The sequence below is a fragment of the Ursus arctos genome, unplaced genomic scaffold (genome assembly GCF_023065955.2).
Source record: "Ursus arctos isolate Adak ecotype North America unplaced genomic scaffold, UrsArc2.0 scaffold_12, whole genome shotgun sequence".
Taxonomy (NCBI): Eukaryota; Metazoa; Chordata; class Mammalia; order Carnivora; family Ursidae; genus Ursus; species Ursus arctos.
In genome coordinates, this window is record NW_026622786.1 from 48,671,092 (window position 1) to 48,693,161 (window position 22,070).

The 22,070-nt window shown below is 35.9% G+C and overlaps 1 protein-coding gene across 2 annotated transcripts in view; it reads right to left on the reverse strand.

Annotated features, from left to right (window-relative positions):
* Window positions 1-22,070, reverse strand: part of LRRC7 (leucine rich repeat containing 7) — a 508,428-nt gene that overhangs the window by 24,655 nt on the left and 461,703 nt on the right. For both annotated transcript variants that reach the window (XM_057310572.1, XM_057310571.1), the window contains 2 exons: window positions 18,869-19,090; window positions 8,717-8,809 (listed from right to left, as the gene is read on the reverse strand). In XM_057310572.1, coding sequence (XP_057166555.1) covers window positions 8,717-8,809; window positions 18,869-19,090 — 315 coding nt within the window. The remainder of the gene's footprint in view (window positions 1-8,716; window positions 8,810-18,868; window positions 19,091-22,070) is intronic.

A 22,070-nucleotide genomic window follows, 5' to 3' on the forward strand; every position in this document is an offset into this window, starting at 1 on the left:
TCTAACTCTGGATTTATTAAAATAGATATATATTTTTAATATATATTTTAAGTATATATATATTTTTAGTTAATTTTCTATTTTTAAAAATAACACACTGTAAATTCTGATCTACTAGTTTAATTTTCTGGTATAGTTCTAAGACTTTCAGGTTGACTTGTCTTAGTCTTTCCTGGAAATCTATTCTCATCTGTCTGTGGCTTTCTCCCAATTTATTAGAAGGATCTTAGGGAGAATTTAAGTTAGAATTCACAGAACTTAAGAACCAGCTCTTTGAGTTTACATGATTTCTTCACACACCCAAAAGAGAAAAATGACACAATAAAAGTGTTTTGTAGTTATTTGGTTTTCTTTTTTACTTGTCTTAGATTCCTACGATCTTATCTCTTGTCACCTGGCTTTTTTTTTTTTTTTTCCTTTTCCCCTCTAAGGGTGTTGACCCTAAACTTCCCTGCTCCTTCTGATCTAGTTTTACAAACTGATCTTTAGTTACCAAAGAACATAGATTTGGTTCAATTAGTGATTATTATCTCAGGGAAACTAGGACTGTATTTGTAGAATATAGTGGTGTCTTTTTTTTTTTTTTAAGAAAAAATTAATCAGGAAAATGACAAGGATTCAAAAGCAGATTTAAATGAGTCTCACTGCAAGAAGTCTGACATGGTCAATTTCAGGGTCCATACTGAAGTACCAGCTGCTTGGCAATCTCAGTTAAAAACTGGTTGAAAGCATGCAGGTCCTAGGAGTACTTCTCATAGATGCAATGTTGGAGTCTTTAGTACTAAAAGACTTTCAGTTTGAAAGATGAAAAAAAAATCTATTGTTTTCATGATAGTGTAATGGACACTTTTGGGGACCTGCCCAGATTCCCTTTATCAAATTGATGTTTTCATCCTACAGGCATTGCCGATGGCTCATATCTGACCCCTCTCTTGAAAATTACCCTCAGACTGGAGCCTGCTTACGCTGAAATGCTTGGAAGGTTATACCCTCCTCCCTGGGAATGTCCTACAGCCAATCCCTGATACTGGGGTACATAAGGCCATTTCTCTCTTCAAGGTGAGACAACTCTGTGGCATCACTTTTCCTCCTGAGCACTCTGTGCCATCACGCTTCCCACATCTTAGCCCAGTTTCTTCCCCGCCCTATCCTGCATCCCTCTCTTCCTTTAGATTTCACCTGAGAGCATTTCTTCAATTAACTACTTGCACAACAGTCGCCATCTGAGGTTTTGCATCTAGGGGAACTGACTTTAGACAAATACAAACTACAAAAGTTAAAGCTCTGCAGTATCTTCTTGCTTGGTACGGTATGGAGAGTCTATATTTTGCTTACCAGTGACTCTCTGGAGGCCAGAGTCAGCATAGAATAACGTTGGGGGTGGAATGGAGGAAAAGTGGATGATATTGTTATTAAATACATATTTGTGAGATATATCTCAAATATTATGTGGGTAAAAAATGTTTAGATATAATTGCTACAGGCAGACACCTGATAGCTATTCCTTTTTATTTATTTTTTGTTTTATTTCTCATAATATTTCCAAGAATTCTGGTTGGTTTATAAACTTTGCTTGTTTGTTTATAAACTTTTCAAGCAAGAAACTAGAAATACTGCGAGACCCCTGGAATAGCACTTAAGTCATTGTAGTACTAACTCCATAAATGGAAAAAGACTTCACACTTCCCAAAGATCTTTTTGACCCTCACTAATTAGCTTTCTTTCATTGATCGGTCTGTCAATTCTTGTTAGTTATTACAAGAATTAGTTACAGAGTTAGTTATAGAATTAGTTATAGCGTTAGTTATTACAAGAATTACAAGTTAGATATTATTTATGAACTAATTTTAAATGCTTTCATATTTTGATTGAGAAGTGTCTGGCATTTTTCCAGTAAACAGTAACTAACTTAAAAGTCTCGAAATCTTTCCCCACACCATTTTCTGCCTGCATATTTTACTTACTTTGTTCCATGCTAAATGGCTACCATGATGCAGCAGATAGAACATAAATAATGTGTAACTCTAGCAACTAATATAGCTACTAATATAGTAGCTATGTACTTGGGCTTTAATTTTATTGAAGAATATTTTACTGATTGTTATAAAATATCATAAAGTGACAGCAATCTTAATTCCAGTGATTTTCTAAATATATGGCTGAATTAAAACATTCCCATCAGTGTTCTTATTGAAAATGGTACTTTTTAATTCCCTTATATTGTTCACACGTATACCCCAGTGATATTTTTGTGAAGAACCAAGCCAGTGTTGAGTTTTATTATGTTCTTTCATAAGCTGAAATCCATGTCTTGTCTTCTCTATATTATAATGTCTAGAACCTACATTATCCTATTGGCTAAAGCACAGTGCCATGCCTTTAAAAAGTTTCATCTAAGTGGAATACTTGCGGGAACCTACTGAAAGAAGATTGTGAAGACTACATTCCTATCCATATTTCTGAATAGATTCAAGATTTTTTCAACACAAAGAACAGAATATGCAAAAATACATTTTTTATTAAAAAAATCTCTTTTAATGTCCTCAAAGTGGCATTCTGAACCTCAGATTACAATTTGACTAAGATGCAGCTGAAATAATCAGTTATGTTGTAAAATAATTTATGCTTGGTATTTATTTTGAAAAATTTAGTTTTGTATCTAGGGGCACCTGGGTGGCTCAATCGGTCAAGCGTCCAAGTCTTATTTTGGCTCAGGTCATGATCTCAGGGTTGTGAGATCAAGCCCTGCATCGGGCTCCATGCTGAATGTGGAGCCTGCTTAAGATTCTCTCTCTTCCTCTCCCTCTGCCTCTTGTCTACCCCCCAAAAAAAAGAAAATAAAAAAGATTAAAAAAATAAAATTAAGTTTATATCTAAAAAAAGGACACTTTTTAAAAAAAAGATTATTTATTTAATGGAGAGAGAGACAGCCAGAGAGAGAGGGAACACAAGCAGGGGGAGTGGGAGAGGAAGAAGCAGGCTCCCAGCGGAGGAGCCTGATGCGGGGCTCGATCCCAGGGATCTGGGATCAGGCCCTGAGCCGAAGGCAGACGCTTAACGGCTGAGCCACCCGGGCGCCCCTAAAAAAAGGACACTTTAATTCCTTCCTAAGTTTAGTCCAAAATACAGTATGTAAACAGTATTACCTCTATCCCTTGCTCCTGAATGTTACTTTTATATAATTCATAGATTCTCCAAATTACTTTGCATTACATAATCACTTGAAGTAGAATTAAGGATAGGACAGATATATAAGTTATAGTACAAAATTAATTTGGAAATAAATAAAATAAATCATATGTATCTAGTAGTTGTACAAAGTAAAGGAAATGTGTTAGATGCAGTTTAAGACTTAAGCAGTAAATATAAATCATATGCTGTGTGGAATTCTAGACAAATGTGTCTGCTATTCTTGATTTTTATATCCACAAAGAACGCATGACAAGAAGTAGCCATGTAGCATGTACCTTTTTCATAAGTCAAGAGGATATCTTCTGCAACTGTTTGTTTAGGAATCACCCAATGCCATGAGGATGAGCAAACCTGGAAAATTATTCCTGTGCTTTTCTAACTTACCACTGCAAAGTGTGCCTCTGGCTGTTATTATTCTTGGGTAAAGTATCAAGTAAATGCTTTGATTGGGCACATCTAGTCCTTCTTCTCTTAATATTAATCATACACAAAGTTTTATTTGAGAAAATACCCATCCCCACACAAGGAAATTCCCATTGTTTTTCTAGGTGAGGAAAGAAGGGGTAAAGGTGTTTAGGTCCTGTTTGCAGGCTCTTTCGGCATCTGGAGTCAATCTTTTAAAAGTCATATAGGATAAAATATAGTAAGGTATTCTAAATTCCAGGACATTTATCTGGGGTTTATTGGCAATATATTTTACATCTGCCATGACTCCAGTATTTTTCCTGGGCTTGGGATTTTACCTGTACCATAGGCAAAGTAAGACATTTAAAAATTTTAAGAACATGGATTTATTTCTCCTATCATTTCTGTGTCTACATGCAGATCACCCAAATCAGTAGAAATAGGGGTAGGTTCTATGGCATCTGCTGAATGTGGTTATTATGTTCAAATTGTGGAGAACAAGTGATTGCTTGGTCCCAATGCCCTAGTATGTATATTTCCTGATGTCCAGTGCTTTGAGGATATCCGTAACATGGCTTTCATTTTGATACTATGACTAGATAATTGTATATGGGACTGTTCAGTACTATACTTTTAGAGCATATAGAGAAAGGGGCTATGAGTTTTCTTTAATATCTTTTTTTTTAAAGATTTTACCCTTTATTTGACACAGACAGAGAGAGCACAAGCAGGGGGGAGCAACAGTCAGAGGGAGAGTGAGAAGCAGGCTTCCCATCAAGCAGAGAGCCCGATGTGGGGCTCAGTCTCAGGACCCCAGGATCATGACCTGAGCCGAAGGCAGAAGCTTAACCAGCTGAGTCACCCAGGCGCTCCTCTTTAATATCTTTAAACTTTAGGAGCTTAGTCCTTTCTCCTTAAATGAGGCAAGGAGGGTTATCAGTCCCTGAATGATGAACTATGTGAATGCCTCATTAAAAATGCAGTCATGCTCAGAGTCTTGGGCTGACTTAAGAAGTCACTACAATAACATGGTATCAGTCATCCATTTAATCCAGTCTCTTCTTTCCAACGACATCAGGTGGAAACTGTATTGGTCAATTATTTGAATTTTGCAAACATGAATTATTATCCCATGAACATTTAAAAATAGGCAAAGATTACTGTGGTTTGTTCCATTGGCAGAATCACCACTATAATGATACCTTAGTCCAAAACTTACATAATTGCTTAGTAATCCACTGTGTGCAGTCCGCTTCTAATTATCTGGGTTCAATAGAGAATACATGCTGACTTCCAAGGACTTGTTGAAACAAATATCTAGACTATGACAAATTAGAGGACTTTGTAATACTCTCAATATTAGAATATCATATTAGTCTCAACTCTACAGGGTATAAATTTGTCATGTGGCTCTTCTGCTAAGTGGCATTTGAAGATAGAGGTATGCATCATTGGTGTTTATTAAGAGAAGAGGATTTAGAGTCAGATCAATTTGTGTTCAAATCTTGTCTGCCACAGATCACCTAAATGACCTTGGACAAGTTAATTAACCCCTTTGGGCCTCAGCAAAATGAGGGATAATAATACTTAACTAACACAAGTTGTTATGAAGATCAGATAAGTGTGTAAAGGGCCTAACAGAATGACCAGCACATTATAGGTAGTCAATACAAGGCTATTGTTTTTACTACTTTTACTATTATCATCAGATTTGTTAGGTCAAAATCTTTCAACTCTCTGTAGTATATTGGTATCTTGACAGCAATGTTTCCTATGATAATAGACTAGATCATGGCTTCCATCCACTTTACTGGAGGGCAGAGGCAAGCATTATGCAGGACCATTTTCATTTGGTTTTCTACAGTTTTCCCTTTCCAAGTATGTAAAAGCAGTTTTCACCTGGCAGTGAACCCATAATAATGAACTCCATGATAAGTGACTAGGTCTGTTCAATTATTAAACCTTGTTCTGACAAACACATGAGCTGCAGGACTAGATGTCCTCCATCCTTTCAGCCCAGAAGACCATATTTAATTAGGACAACCTTGGTGTCTTTGAGAGGAGTTAAGTTTGTAAGACCAGATGTTGTTAGAAGCTCTCAAAGTCCGGTACAGAACAGTCCCCATCTCTGGCTTAATCCTGAATTCCCTCTAAAGCCTCAGTCAACTTTTAGACTGCCTTAAGTGTTTTCTGCATAATCTCATGCTACCCCAGAATTTAAATGGGAACTTCTGCCAGATGAACAACCCAGCTCACTTTTACCTCATTCCTATACTCCCAGCCTTTTGGGATGACTACTTCATACTTCATGCTTTCCCTGTCTGACGTTACACAGGTAATGTTTGGATCCTATCTCACAATGGTCCACGGCATTTGGCTGGAACAGTGGTTGCCATCAATCATAATGAAGAGGATGGAATAAATCTACTGGCTACTTTATATATAAAGTCCTCAATGCCTCAAAGACATTCAGTTATCTCGGATACTTAGAATTTTACAAAGCATTCAAACATTGATGAGCAGTAAGTAAAATGTAATATGATACATATTCTCTTCCAATAAACAACTTATGGATTAGAAATATTCTCAGAACCACAGTTTCACCTTTTGCCTGACTAGGACTCCTTATAAAGCATTCCCCTCTGACTCAGGTAGTATCTGTCCAATTTAAATATCTGTTTAATTTGGTTCTCCTCACCCTCAGCTGTAAATTAAACTCATGAAAAAACAGTCTCTTTTTCAGCATTGGAGAGAGGAGTATTTTTAAAGTTCATTTTCATTTTCTTACTGTTTGGCATTTTTGGTTAGTTTAGGCACTGGGTTCTACTCTAAATTTTACGCCACCACTACAGGAAATGGGACATGGGGGTAAAGAAATGCAATTGAATTTCCAAGAGATTAATCCCTTTCCTTGCGAGTGAATTAAGTTCTTGTAATAATCGTCAGACCCAAGGTCTTTAGATCCTCTGTACACTTTTAACTAAATATCCACCATATGTTTGGCATGACATCAAAAGTGGCCAATAAATTGAAAGCAATCTTGAGAGTCTTCTGCAGATTTAGAACTTTAAATTACTGTCATCAATTTTACAATAATAGAGATTCACTTTTCAGATTGTGAAGTGTTTTAGAGAGTAATCAGGCGAAGAAAAGTGCTTTTGAGGGGAAATCTTTCAGTGGACACATTATCAATTCAAGCTTTATATCTGTTGCATTTAACCAAAAGAGCAAATTATAATATCATAGAAATAGTTCCGTCTCACTAGAGTCATCAAAATGTTACAAATGAGAAATTAAATTAATAGTTATAAAATGTTCATATTTGTCATACTGGAAGAATTACAGGCAATAATTTTAAAGCCTCGCATTTACTCTCTCCTTGAGTTAAGAATAACAGCAGAAAAGCAATAGCATTCAGACCTCTTGACTATTTAGCAATGTGTTCATCCCTCATTTAAAACATTTATAACCCTGTGCTTTCCAAAAATATGAAAAGATGTATATGCTGGTGAGAAAGGGGAGGAAAAAAAACATGTCCTTCTGATTTTAACTATATTAAGAATGATACGGTTACTAACTTCTCATTGAAAGAACTTGTGGAGAAGATGTGAGACCAGAGACAAAGAGAAGGGTCATAATGAATAAAACATAATGATTTGAGGCTTTTAAAAATAGCACCATATGTTTCTGATAATTTTGAACTTTCATACTTTTTGTCTTAAAATATATCGATAATTTGTTAAAATTAAGTAAATGCTTGATCCTACTAAACCATGAATATTTTAATTCTACTGTATCAATGGTTATCCTCAGCATCATTTCAAAATAGAAAGGCAGTAGTTAGTTATGAACAGACATTGCTAACTGGCATTCCCCTAATTATATAGGGCTGCCTCATACACATTCCTTATGTATGAATAACTGCTCCAACCATTTGACCAAAGGTGCTTCCATCTAGAGCCACTGGGGATTTCTTTCTACTCCCTACCATCTTAATGTGTATAGTGTGAATAATTCTACCTTATAGTCCAACCTCTTCCTCTCTTCCAGAAAGGAAAGGGAGAGGGCATAAAGAATGCTAGAGAACAAAAAGATTGGGAAAAAGTAGAGGAAAATAAAGGATTAAAGGCCCTGTTTCAGACTACAGAAATCTCTAGAGTAGGGGCATCCAAGTTTTTTTCAGAAGCAGGTTTTATGATCAGAAATTGATGTGTGGGTTATTTTTTATAATAGTGATGAGCTGAAAGAATCTGTCCCAGGTTGTGACTCGGAGGTAAATCGAGAATCTGTGGAGGTTTTACCATATCTAATTTGTCTTCTTTCATCATCCCAGAGTTTTGTGATGTTTGTGATGTCACTTAATGCAATTAAATGTGATGAGGTCAAAAGCAGATAGTTTCAATTATCATCAAATTATAATTATTAATTGATTCAAAGCTGAGGCCATTAAACACCGATGTAGCAGGGTAGGTTATGTAACTCCGGGTAACTTTTTTTAAATAAAAAGTCAGGTGGTCCAGGTCCACATTGGGATCATACAGGCCAGATGTGAGTATGGGCAGTAAGCTGGGTGTTCAGCATGGAGGTGGTGGTGAACTTTTACTCATGGTTTGACAAACAGGTAAGCATGAGAGGAGGCCTTGATTTTTCTGCATGGCTAACTTTGATTTTCCGACAGGATGTTTGTTTTCTGTGATGTTTTAGTGAAATATTTTATGAATACAATTACTTAAAGAGATTTCAGTCAGCTGGCCCTGGCAACGAAGCATTATTTAATCATTCTGTTACTATGAGGAAACATTTTCCCAGATAACTGATCTACAAGTAAACTTTTGAAAAAAACTTGTTATAAATTGCATGTATAGTTTTCTTTAAAAATATATACAATTGTGAGCAAAACAAAAAGCAAAAACCAAACAATTTTCCTTAATTTTTTTCCTATTCTTAGGATTTGTCAAGCACTGCAGTGAATTTTTCTTCCCCTGTGCTGAAAATGTGTCTAATTGGCTTCATAATTAGCTAGTTTATTAAAGCCCAGTACATTTTTTCTGACCTTTTTTTTCTGCTGTAAAAGACTGTTTTTCTAATTAAGACTGTCAATAAGAAATTCACTTCTTACCTTGTCAGAAGGTTTAAATGGATTTCCTTGTCCACTAATTCCACCACTGATACTAAATCCAAGGCCAGGATTCTTTTCTATTCTCACACAAAACTATGTAAAAAAGATATAAAAAGGTGATCAAATATATATCAAAGCTAAATATCTTCAAATAATTGCATCACAGTAGAAAAGGTTCACATTTCACTTAAGTTCTCAGGATTAGCCTATTTAACTTAGTACACAAAAGACAAAATACTTAGTGCTTCTACAGGCATAAGTTATGAATGAAACTAGCTTGAAATTACCTGGGCAAGCAGATATTAGTAAGTATTTATTCATTATTGTGTATAGAAATGCACTTTGATGAGCAGTTTTAAAAAATTAAAAGCTATACTTATAACAATAACAAAACTGTGCATTGTTTCAGCTACCTACTTTAAATGCACATATATTACAACCAATTAGAAGACACTGTATGAATAAATGAAAGAAAGTTTGCGAATATACAGTGAGGGAAAATATGGCTATTTAAATAAGTTGCTACTGCTTTCTAGGAGAATAGTACAATTCATCTCTTTGGTAGATGATTCTATTGTTTAGAAAAGGCAGGTCTTTTATTTTGAGAAAGGGGAGAACTTTTTTTTTTTTAATGATTTTTTATTATATTATGTTAGTCACCATACAGTACATCCCCGGTTTCCGATGTAAGGCTCGATGATTCATAAGTTGCGTATAACACCCAGTGCACCATGCAATACATGCCCTCCTTACTACCCATCACCAGTCTATCCCATTCTCCCACCCCCCTCCCCTCTGAGGCCCTCAGTTTGTTTCTCATAGTCCATAGTCTCTCATGTTTCATTCCCCCTTCTGATTACCCCCCCTTTCTTTATCCCTTTCTTCTCCTACCGATCTTCCTAGTTCTTATGTTCCATAGATGAGACAAATCATATGATAGTTGTCTTTCTCTGCTTGACTTATTTCACTTAGCATTATCTCCTCCAGTGCCGTCCATGTTGCAGCAAATGTTGAGAACTCGTTCTTTCTGATAGCTGAGTAATATTCCATTGTATATATGCACCACAACTTCTTAATCCAGTCATCTGTTGAAGGGCATCTTGGCTCCTTCCACAATTTAGCTATTGTGGACATTGCTGCTATGAACATTGGGGTGCATATGGCCCTTCTCTTCACTATGTCTGTATCTTTGGGGTAAACACCCAGTAGTGCAATGGCTGGATCATAGGGTAGCTCAATTTTTAACTTTTTAAGGTACCTCCACACTGTTTTCCAGAGTGGCTGTACCAACTTGCATTCCCCCCCAACAATGTAGGAGGGATCCGAGAAAGGGGAGAACTTTTGACCAGAGCTCGAGCGAGGGTGGAACAGAGGAAGAATGAAATACTCAGAAGTTGTGGGTTTGGCACCAGCTCTTGGAGAGGCAGTTAGAAGCCTTGGAAGACAGAGGAGAATACTGAAAACAGAAAGAGGTCAAGAATATGGAGAAACTGTGACAAGGAATAGTTGATAAATATTTAGAACCATGAGGGCTGATAGTCTAGTATTCTGTGCTGTATTATCTCACCAAACCCTAAACTATCAATGAAAGTCTGTTCAACACAAGAGCCTTGTGCTTTGAGACCTATGGGGAAACAATGGCACCAGGAGTAGGTCCATGTCATGCCAAGGCTGTAGTGAAGGTGAAGCTATTATAAGAGTGAATGCACAATGTAGATCAAGAATTCAGCAGAAAGGAATCATTGCCAGAATGACCTAGAGACACATGACAACAAACCTAGGAATTCTTTTTTTTTTTCTCAAGATTTTATTTATTTATTTGTCAGAGAGAGAGAGAGAGACAACATGAGTGCACAAACAGGGGGGAGTGGAAAGCAGAGGGAGAAGTAGGCTCCCCACTGAGCAGGGAGCCTGATGTGGAACTCTGTCCCAGGACCCTGGGATCATGACCTGAGTCAAACGCAGACTCTTAACCTACTGAGCCACCCAGGCGTCCCAAACCTAGGAATTCTTGATGATCCTGAGCTGAGATATGTATGAAGACTGTGGTGAAAATCCTAGTTTTCCATGTAAAGTGGGATGGGGTGACCTGAGATGATAGAAAGACCTGGGACCCCAGAGGGAGCATACACTTTGGTTACAGAAAGAAAGGAAGAAAGAAAGAAAGAGAGAAAGAAAGACAGAAAGAAAGAAAGACAGACAGACTTTTATAACTTTTAAGTACAGAACAAGTACTGGAACTAGGTAAACCAAGTGTTACCAGAGATTAGCAGGCCAAAGATTAATAAGGAATTAAGAAAAAAAAAATCTAAAGAAACACATTAACACATATTTTGTATCTATATAAATATATAATGGGAAAGTTCTTAAAGATGATTGGAAATGTTTGCTTTCTTAAGTAGTGTAATGCTTTCCCCACCAATCTTGCTTAGTTAGCATATTAATTTGATGGGGAAAAATGTAAACGCCCAAATGCTCTCTATATTTTTATTTTCAAGATACCTTTAATCCCTAGCTCTTAGATAGTTCAAGGCAAACCTGAGTACTGTTTCTGGCTTAATTAGCATATATTAAGAGTCGCTGGGATCTGGATTAATTAGGTTTGGCCGTTTAATGAGACTATCCTTAATTTACTATCATATTTCATAATAATAAATATAATGTTTAACTGTTACATAGTTCACTTGCAACACAAGTGCAAAACACTATCCACTAATGTGATTTTTATGGTAGAGTCTTTAATGAATAGTTTCTAAATTATGGGTAACTGCAATTACCATAAGTACTTTCCCATATTTTTATTTTAAAGATATGTTTAATTATAACTTTTCCTCTAATTGAGCTAGGTTTGTTAAAACTAGTTATCATAGGGTAATAGCAACTACAGTTTATAATGATTTTGTATTTATATGGCTCACCATCTGTGGATACGAACATAAAATAGCTTGATGTAGCTCAAAGGAATATTTTAGCTTTATGCAATACACCAGTTTACCTAGTAATCCTTTTTTGTTACCAGTGGTTAATTAGAAAATAGTAAGAAAAGAACTAATATGATTTAAACATTTTACCTTTGTGCTTCCCCATATATCTGCGCGTTTCCAATTAAATTATTTGAAATTTGGATTAGATCATTCTAATGTGAAAATTTTATATTGCACAATGAAATATGTGGAAGGTATATACACTTCTGGTTTTCCCCAGGCCACTATAAAGCCTGAAAGGAAACCTATGCAACAGATTTTATTTACAAAGTAAATTGCTGAGAGTACTTTCTAGTGGTTTCTTTCAAGGCACTGACTGTATCTATTTTATATTATTGTCAATCTGGAAGGCACTAAAAATCTAAGGGAAACAAATTTCATATGTGCCAAGTATATGAAGAACTGCCTCAATATATTTTTTAATAATAGAAATAATAAAGATGACACTGTGGTTTTATACATGTGACAAACAACCATAAATTCTGATCTGAAGCTAGACTGCCCTTGGGCATGCTATGGTATGGCTAATAGGTTGTGTTGTGACTGTTGTGTCCCATAAAGCATGTCACAGAGAGTATTCATCTCACACATAAGGAGTTCCACCTGCCTGGTAACAGGGCCATAAAATGTAAGAGCAGAGAATAGCTCACAGCCAAGAAGCAGTCAGAAACTAAAGAGATTTAGCAAAGAGGAAATGCAGTGTTCTAGCAAAAGGTCAGAACTAAAAGGCTAATAAATAGCTTATTTAATGAAAAATTTCAATTTTTTATTAAGTTATTGATATGAATGAATGAAACTTCTGGCTGAAAATATAAATAACAGGCTGGAAGTCAAGGGTGTATTTGCTTCTTTGAGCATCTGCTTCCATCATTTGACTTGACTTCATGCTTCTGGTCTGTGTCAGTCTTGCTCTAATTATAATACTGGGTTATTTTATTTTATTTTAAATATTTTTTAATTAATTTATTTGACAGAGAGAGACAGCCAGTGAGAAAGGGAACACAAGCAGGGGAAGTGGGAGAGGAAGCAGCAGGCTCCCAGGGGAGCAGGGAGCCCGACGCGGGGCTGGATCCCAGAACACTGGGATCACGCCCTGAGCCAAAGGCAAACGCTTAACGACTGAGCCACCCAGGCGCCCCTGGGTCTTATTTTAGGGAGGTCTATGATAAAATGGATTGTTATGTAACAGTGAGGCCCTGTGAAGGTCATAATCTATAATGTCTAGAAATAATATCTAGAAGGTAGTAATCTGATTTGGTCTTACAATGCTCTACAACCTAGTGGTAAGAACAAAAGAAATGGTAGCACTTGTGTGTACATGTGCACATAGAAACGACACGTGTGGTGTGTGTGTATGTGTGTGTGTCTGTGTGTCTGTGTTGGGAGGTGTAATGAGGGTGAGGGAATTGCATTCCAGAAAAACATTTGGCGATGCTGTAATGAACTGGCTTACTAGGATATGTTCTAATTACCATTCTTTTTCCTAGCAGTATATATAAAAGCTTTTAATGGATATGTTTGCTTTTGCTGTCCAAGATCCATTCATCCAAATTCTGGTAGCTATAACCTTAATTTCTCTTTGAATAACCACCCACTTCTTTATTCTCAGCCTATATGCTTTGGATGAATCATGTTATCTAGACCTAAAACAAAGTACTGTATCCCTTAGAAATACGATTGTTTACAGGCTGGGCAGGTAATCCAATCAAAAAGGAGTAATGAGGTATCTACTAGGATTTCCAGGAAAGAGAATCTTGTGCTTTCCTGCTGGTCTTAAATCTGAGAGGGTCTGGAGTTTTCGACCTATTTTTCTACCATGATGGGAAAGCCTTTTTGAGACAGGAACCAACCCATAGAGGTCATGAGCCCACTGTAAGCCTCATCTGAAGCTTACCCATCCCTGGAGTTTCAGCTAACTGTAAATGAGTTAAAACTCTTTTTTTGCTTAAGTCTTTTAGTATGAGTTGCTTATAATTAAGAGGCTTGATAAAAAAATCAAGGGGAAACTTGCTTATTTGTTATAAAAGAATTGACTTTTCTTATTTTTTACTTAAAAAAACCCCAAAATATATAGTTGTTTGAAAATCTTTTGGGGAAGTAAAGTAAGCAGAGCCTCAAAAACTCTGTACTGATGGAAATTCAAGGTGAGATTTTGACCTATTGGAGAGTTGTTCATTGTTGAAGCATCAAGAAGGAACCTTGTAATCAAGAACATTAAGCTTCTGAGGCCATTTCTAGGCCTGAGTCCTGAGAGTATTATCAGAGAGTATTAGTGAAGAGGCATCCACATCCACATGGATTTGTATGCAAGTAGGACACTTGAATCCCCTCTATTAATCATATCTAGTATGTTATCTCTTCATTGACTCTCTAGGACAATGGCTGGCACATAGTTAGCACTCAATTAACTTTTGTTTGAATAAATATGTGCATATATGACAAAAGATACTTTCAAATATACATTGTCAAAAGTATATAATGGCTTCTTCTTAAAACATGTGATGAGCTATTAGAAAGTATGCCAGTTCTTCAATGACATGCTCCAATTATGTGACTAACTGCTTGGAAAAACCATTATAGCTTTGAAAATGAAAATTGTTGTAGAAATCATTATTCATGCCTTTACTCCACAAATATTTACTGATTTCCTACTAAGTGCCAGGCACCTTGTCAGAAAGATAAAATATCCTTACCTTCATGGAACTTACATTCTAGGGGGGAAAATATATTAAACATGTAAACAATGAATAATTTCAGATAGCGAGATGAGCTGTGAAAAAATAAGGCAGGAAAGGTAGTAGAGAGTGATGGAACAAGAGTGTGGAGCTATTTTAGGGAGAATAGCCAAGAAATGATATTTCAAATGCTCAAATGACATTTTAGTAGAAATATGAATAATGTAAAAGATCATGCAACAGACAAAAAGAAAAATGGGAAAACTGTGCCAGTCCCTAAAGTCAGTGATTTTAATTGCCCTTAAGATAGATGGGTCTTTATAAAATCAAGAAACAACAAGATGGCAAAAGGATAGATGTCTAGATCAATGAAATAAAATTGAGACTCCAGAAATAAACCCTAACATTTATGGTCAATAGATTTTCAACAAAAGGTCCAAGATAATTCAATGAGGAAAGAACAACCTGAAAAGATTGTTGGTACAGGGACAATTGGACATCCACATGCAAAATAATGATTTTTACCCCTACTTCACCCCACACACAAAAATGAACTCAAACTCAAATCAGAGACTGAAATGTAAGAGCTAAAACTACAAAACTCTAAGAAGAAATACAAAAGTAAGTCTGTATGATCTTCAATTAGGTGATGCTTTCTTAGCTATGAAACCAAATGTGATAAAAGAGATGATTGACTTTATAAAAATTAAAAACTTTGGTGCTTCAAAGGAGACTACCAAGAAAGAGAAAAGATAACCCAAGGAATGGGAAAAAATATTTGCAAATCATATATATGGTTAGGGTCTTATCTCCAGAATAAAACAACCCTTAAAATTCAGCCATTGAAAACACAAATAACCTAATTAAAAAATGGGCAGGGGCACCTGGGTGGCTCAGTCAGTTGAGCAACCAACTCTTGCTTTTAGCTCAGGTCATGATTTTGGGGTTGTGAGATTGAGCCCTGCATTGGGCTCTATGTTCAGTGTGGAGTCTGCTAAAGATTCTCTCCCCCTCTCCCTCTTCCTCCTGCTCTCCTTCTCTCTCTCTCTCTCAAATAAACAAATAAGTACTTTTAAAAAATATAAATGGGCAAAGAAGTTTAATAGACATTTATCCAGAGAAGGCATATGAATGGTTAATAAATGCATGAAGAAGCACTCAACATCATGAGTCATTAAAGAAATGTATATTAAAATAATTATGACATACTACTTCATAGGATGGCTATAATAAAAAAGACAATAAATAATGGTAAGAATGTGAAGAAATTAGAATACTTCTTCATTGCTGGTGGGAATGTAATATGTGGCAGCCACCTTAGGCAAGAGTTTAGAAGCTTCTCAAAATTACAAACACGATTACCATTTAACCAAGCAATTTCCTTCCTAAGTAACTACCCCCGCAGAGAAAAACTACCCCCACACAGACTTGTACATTAATGTTCATAGCAATATTATTCATAATGGCCCCAAAGTGGAAATAAAAGGTACATAAACTGATGGATAAACAGTTTGTGGTATATCCATATAATGGAATGTTACTTGGCAATACAAAGGAATGAATTAGTAATACATTCTACACTTAGCACAATATGCTAATTGAAATTAGTCAGTCACAAAAAAAACTCACATATTGTATGATCTCATTTATATTAAATACCCAGGATAGGCAAATGTATAGAGACACAAAATAGATAAGTGATTGTCTAGGGCTGGGGGAAATGAAGGGAAGGGAGTATGGAAAGTGACTGTTAATGGGTACAAAGTTTCTTTCTGGAATAATGAAAATGTTTAAAAATTACATTATGGTGATGGTTGCACAATTGTATAAATATATAAAACCCACTGAATTGTACACTTTAAACAGGTGAACTTTAAGGTCCGTAAATTGTATCAATACTGTTAACAACAACAACAATAACAACAACAAGTTCAGCATGACTAGAGAAAAAATAGGTGAAGGAAAAAGTAGAAAGAGAGGAGGCAGAGGCCAGATATGTAGGGGCTGTATGCCATAATAAGGATGTATATGATTTCAGAAATTTCAAAGCCACTAGGGCTTTTTAAGCAGAAGAGTGATATGATCTGATTTATATAATGACATGATATAGCAATATGTAATAATTATATTATTATATATAATAATCATTATATATGATATATTACATGTGATATATAATAACATATAATAGATTATTATATGAAATAATTATATATCAATATATAATTATATATCTAATTATATAATCAAATATATAAATGTTAATATTAAAGAACAATTAAATTTTTCATTCTTCTATTTTCATACCTTCTTTTGTTGTGAATTAGAGATGCAAGTGCAACTCAAAGTACTAATTAAATCTTTTGAAGAGACTTACTAAATAAAGACTGACGAATAAAATCCTCTGATGTACCATTTTGTAGATCTTTCAGAAAAATTAGCCAACTCTAATTCCAGCTCAGCTTCTAAATGGTTGTGTGACAGTTAACTTCTCTGAATCTTACTTTTCTAGTCAATAAACAGAAACTGCTCTATCTGTGTCATATCGTTATTAATTGGATCAAGTCAGTTAATATATGAAAGGGTTTTGAAATGTTTGAAGCATTGTGTTGATGTTTTTCCCTCCTATTTCTGCTTTGGTATCTGTATGTTCCACATATATAAATATACTTTGTCATGGACTATCCATTTACAAAAGAGAAAAACCAAGTTAATGTTAGTTTCTTTTGAAAATATTCAGCAAGTTATGAACAAGTTATGAATCAAATGAATGATAATAACAGTATATTATTCACCTGGTAAATTTTATCTCAGCATTCCAAACCATTTCAGCCCGAAACCAAGGCAGGAAAAAAACTGGGAAGCCTAGAGGAATTTACTTAAGTCCCTTCCTTAACACAGCCATCGAATGTTTCCGTTTTTACCTCTCAGATTGAAAGGCATCTGATGTTGGAACTGTGGACCCAAACACCTGCCAGCCATGACAAATACCTTCACTGAAAGAATCATGATGTTTTAAGTTTAATAAGTATGTAAACTTTAGAGTTTAGTACTCCTCTCATTAGTCAAACTATACAATTTATGTATTTTGAGAAATAATGTAAAAAAGGCCTTTACATTTAGAGTGCTCAGAATAACTGCATGCTGATACTAACCCTACTATTCAAAGTAGGTGAAACAGAGGGCATTGATCTCAGTGGATTTTTAAATGTGCTCATTCTGAGGGGAAAAAAAATCATGTAGCTTCTAATAGGAATAATGAAATCCAAGAACTTCATTGAGGTTATGATATTTGTGGGCGGAGGGAATATGAACAATTTTTCACCTTCTAGGTGCCTCTAATAAAACATAATTTAAAAACGTTATTAACTTTAAGGAATCTCTGGAGAGTTAAAAACCTCATATTATTACCTGATTACAGGCACCTGTCTGATTTACTTACCTTAAATCCAACACTTGACCTAGATCAAGGTAGGACAGGAAGAAAATTATCTTAAAAAAATGTATGATTCTGAGAATGATTAACACCTAATCGAAGCCTCAAGAAGGGTGTTAAGAAGTACAGGCAATGTCTAGAGTAGTTGGGATCCAATAATAAATGGCTCTTCACAGTGTAAAAGAAAAAACTGGAGAAAGAAGGTAACGTATGAGATGTTCAGAAAATAAGGTAGGGTGATATCTGAAGCTGTAAGTAGGCAATAATGAAATGAAATCTTTATAAACCATATTAAGGACTTAGTGAAGTCAGTGGGAGCTTTGCCTACTTATCTGAAGAATGAAATAAGAAAAATTAATTTTATGGGAGTATTAAGATCTTAATGTCTTACTTTCTAAGCATAATGTAATCCAATAGATAAGATTCTATTCAGTTTTCTGGTTCTAAGGAAGAAAAACAGATTCTATAATGGAAAAGTAAATCCTAATTTTAGATAGGTCAGGAGAGCAGCAATTTTTTTGTTACATGGTACTTATCAGCAGTTTTTGGAGCATTTCAGAAATGCTTCCCTTCTAACTGTTCTTTATCATTTTCTTCAAGCAAAGCTTTATCTTTGTCCTATTCAACAACCAGAAGATAGAACTTTTCAAAAAGGTTCCCACAAATAGTTTATCTTTCACACTCTCAGTTTCACCAGAGGCCTTGGTAAATACACCTATTCCAGGGAAGCTCTGTAACATTCACAAGCCATGCTATAGCCTTAAATTAGAGTGGAGAGTGAATAGGAGAAGAGGTAGGATAAACCAGAAAAACTTCCAATTCATCAGTTTTTCCTTACGTGAAATGGGCATTTTACCAACTATCGGTTTTTATATGTTGCAGTGTTTAACCACTGAAAATAATGATAAAACCCCTACAAAGAGTGCTCCACGCCATTCAACATGGTGACAGCATTAATTTGTCCCCGACAACATTAGTGGGGGAAGGTAAACTGTGGATTCACTGGACTTGCCTGAACATTTCCTGAAAATTCATCAGTGATAAAAACTCTTCTCACCTGCTCCGGATATCCATCCATACTCCTTTGCCCTTTAGTTTGAATTAAGCACCGTCCAGGCTGAGGTCCCCGGGTGGCCTGTGAAGAGGGGATCTGAATAGGCAATGGTGACTGAAATTGCTGGATGGTCACTTTGTTTATATTTCCCTCATATGGCTGCTGCTCCCGGCTACGATGCTGAAGGCTTTGAGACCCCATCAAAGTCTGGATGTGGCTGCCTGCCTGTGGAGAAGATAATTTGTCAGACGAAGATTCGTGGTGTTGAAAGGATGTGATTAAAGTAGAACACACGTACAGAATACCTCTCTGGTAAAGTGGCATCACTCGGGCTCTCAGTCACTGCTGGAAAGGATAATGAAAAAACAGTAAGGGTCTGCCTACTGTGGTTTGTGAAAATGTTAATACTGGAGCCAGGTTGCATTAAATGCATTCGTAGTCATCTGGTGTCTTGCCAAAGATTATTTCATCCCCCATTTTAAGGGAGCAAAATTCTCTCTGAAAAATCTCAAGAACAAAAAGTAGTCACAGCTTAAAAATAAAGTGGAGTTCCATCTGGCATTTTATTTTGAATAACAGCAGGGAGAGAGATATGATATAGGAAACATCAAGGGGAGAATGAGAGGGCCTGGTTCCTGATTCTGAAGCAAAAGAATCGAAGGGTGTACTTTCCTTTATGTCACAGGTGCATAGTGAGCTAGTTCAGGTGAGGTTAATCAATATTTACTCATGTTCTGCACTATCAAATCAAGAGTATGGTTTTTGGAATCTTTAAGTCACGTTGGAAATGAACCATGTGATAAATTCCTGTATCTGTAGCTCAGGGAGGCACTAGATGTGGAAAGGTCTTCAAAGTGAGCTCTGTATGTAGAGCACCCCAAGGTTAGCTTTCAGAGACATTCATTAGTATCTCATTTAAAGCAATAATGACCATTTCTCAGTCCTTAAGGTGGCTGTTGGAGGGAGAGGGCATGCTCACTTTGGTCTCCCATCTTCAACTGCTATGGTGCACACCATTGTTCCTTGCTCACTCTGATTTTCTCACCTTTGTTTTAGCATCGGTTTCTTGAGTCAGTCTACTTGATATCTTTTCCACCAAGCAAGCAGTTCTGCTTGTGGGCTGGTAACCGAGAATATGCCTTTTATAATTATGTATGGCTTAAGACGGAGGTCTCACATGGGAAGCGAATGCTTATCACTAATACTTTTAAACATATGTTTTACTGCTGTGCTTGGTACACCTATTACTAGGGAGGCATCTGAGGGGTTACTTTCTGAATTCATTTTCTTTCTTGTTGATCTTTTAAGGGTAGATAATTTGGAATTCAAAACTGAATTTCACCTTAGAATTCATTAGTTAGGAAAGCCTGTGGATTCTGCTATTTGTAACAAATTTGTAATTCATTAGCTAGGAAAGTCTGACTAATCAAGATTTTTGATTAAAATTCAGATTGGAGGAATAAAGGAAAAATTATTAAACATGCATTCAAGAAACAGATTAATTTGAATTTTTAAAAGCTCTTTAAAAAGAGCAACATTAAGAGACATAAGGAAATGACAGTGATCATGGAAAATCATTTGGAGAAGATGGAAAGCATATTGATTCCAAACAAGAGGTGACTTCAGTGAAGAAAATATTCAAAATTATTATTCGGCAATACGTGTGGCAAAGCAAACAACCATTTGATTATATTTTTAGATGCCCAACTGGTTGTCTTGTTATTATGTACAATGTTTACATACAGAAACAGTAAAGATATTTCAGTCATGAGAAATTGGAGGAAAAGAGGCAAAAAAAAGAGTCAGGCTATACCAGCACAATGTGAAATAATCATCAGTCCAACACTATCCGGTGCAACTAACCCACAGTGGCAAAGCTATAACATCATGAACACAACTAAGATAACTTCATAAAGGGCAAATGTATATTTCTTTATTGTATCTATGCCCTTCTCAGAAATCTAAATGAAAGGAGATATTGCAACTTTGATAGCTGCTCTAGATGACTGAACACCCTCCTGGTCAAGTTTTTCCCCTTAGTTTGATTCTCTCCTACCTCCATGGAATTTCATGTTCTCTTGTTTGGTAGGAGAGGAAAACCATGATAAACCGTATGACATTTTGAGCTGCTATACTCTGAATGAACTCACTGGCATGCTAAGTTATGTAGGTGGAGACAATGACTTCTTGGAGTTTGAAATGCTGACAATGTAGGCTGACTAACGGTGACTAGCCTGGCTATGGAACAATAAGTTGATTTTACATTTAAACCTGCTTGTCACCTTCATTGGCATAATACTCATGGGGCTTCGGTCAGTGTTAGAGCCAGTGGACAAGAGGAAGACCAGCAATTTATTTGAAAGTGATAATGTAGACAAGCAAAGAATTGTTAACACCCAGAAAAACTTAGCAGGATCCAGAGCATGGATGCATAATCTACATGAGAAAATTAATAAGGGCCACTTAACAATCTCTTCATTGATTAGAATATTCTGGTAATGGTCTATCCAAGGGTGAAAAACTGTTTGCATATGTTATATAACTATTATAGCCTGTAGACTTATTTTTCTGGTTTAGTTTTCCCTTCTGATGGGACAGTTGGAGCCCAGAATTGTGCTTTGATTTGGAACTCCTTGAAGGCAATCACCATATCCTACTTACCATCTTTAATGATTGGCACAGTAGCTGGCATTTAATAAATAATGGCTACTATCGAAACACTAGGTGCCAAATAATGTGCTAAAACTTATCTGACACATATTACTTCCTTTAGTCTTTACAACAGCATTACAGGTTAACTATTATGAATTATCATCATCCAATTTTACTAATGAGGAAACTAAGGCCTGCAGAAGTTACGTAGCTTCCCCAAGTAATTTTCATTACTGGTAAACTGACAGGATCAGGATTTGAACCAAGGCTATCTGACTATGAAAGATCATGCTCTTAAACACAAAATTATACTGCAGTCCCCTAGCCCCCAAATAGGCTCTCTCCCCCTAATAGTTGAACTGTGAATTGAAAAGGAACCATGAAAAGGAACAAAAGGATCCGATTGTTGGATATATTAAATTTCTTTAGCAGCTCTTTAATTTGCCAAAGGGCCACTCCTACTTATTGAATTAGGTCTGTTATCTATTTTAGATCCAATGGATGTGACTTAGAGCATTATAGTTAAGCAAATAAGTGTATTTAGTAATCTTCC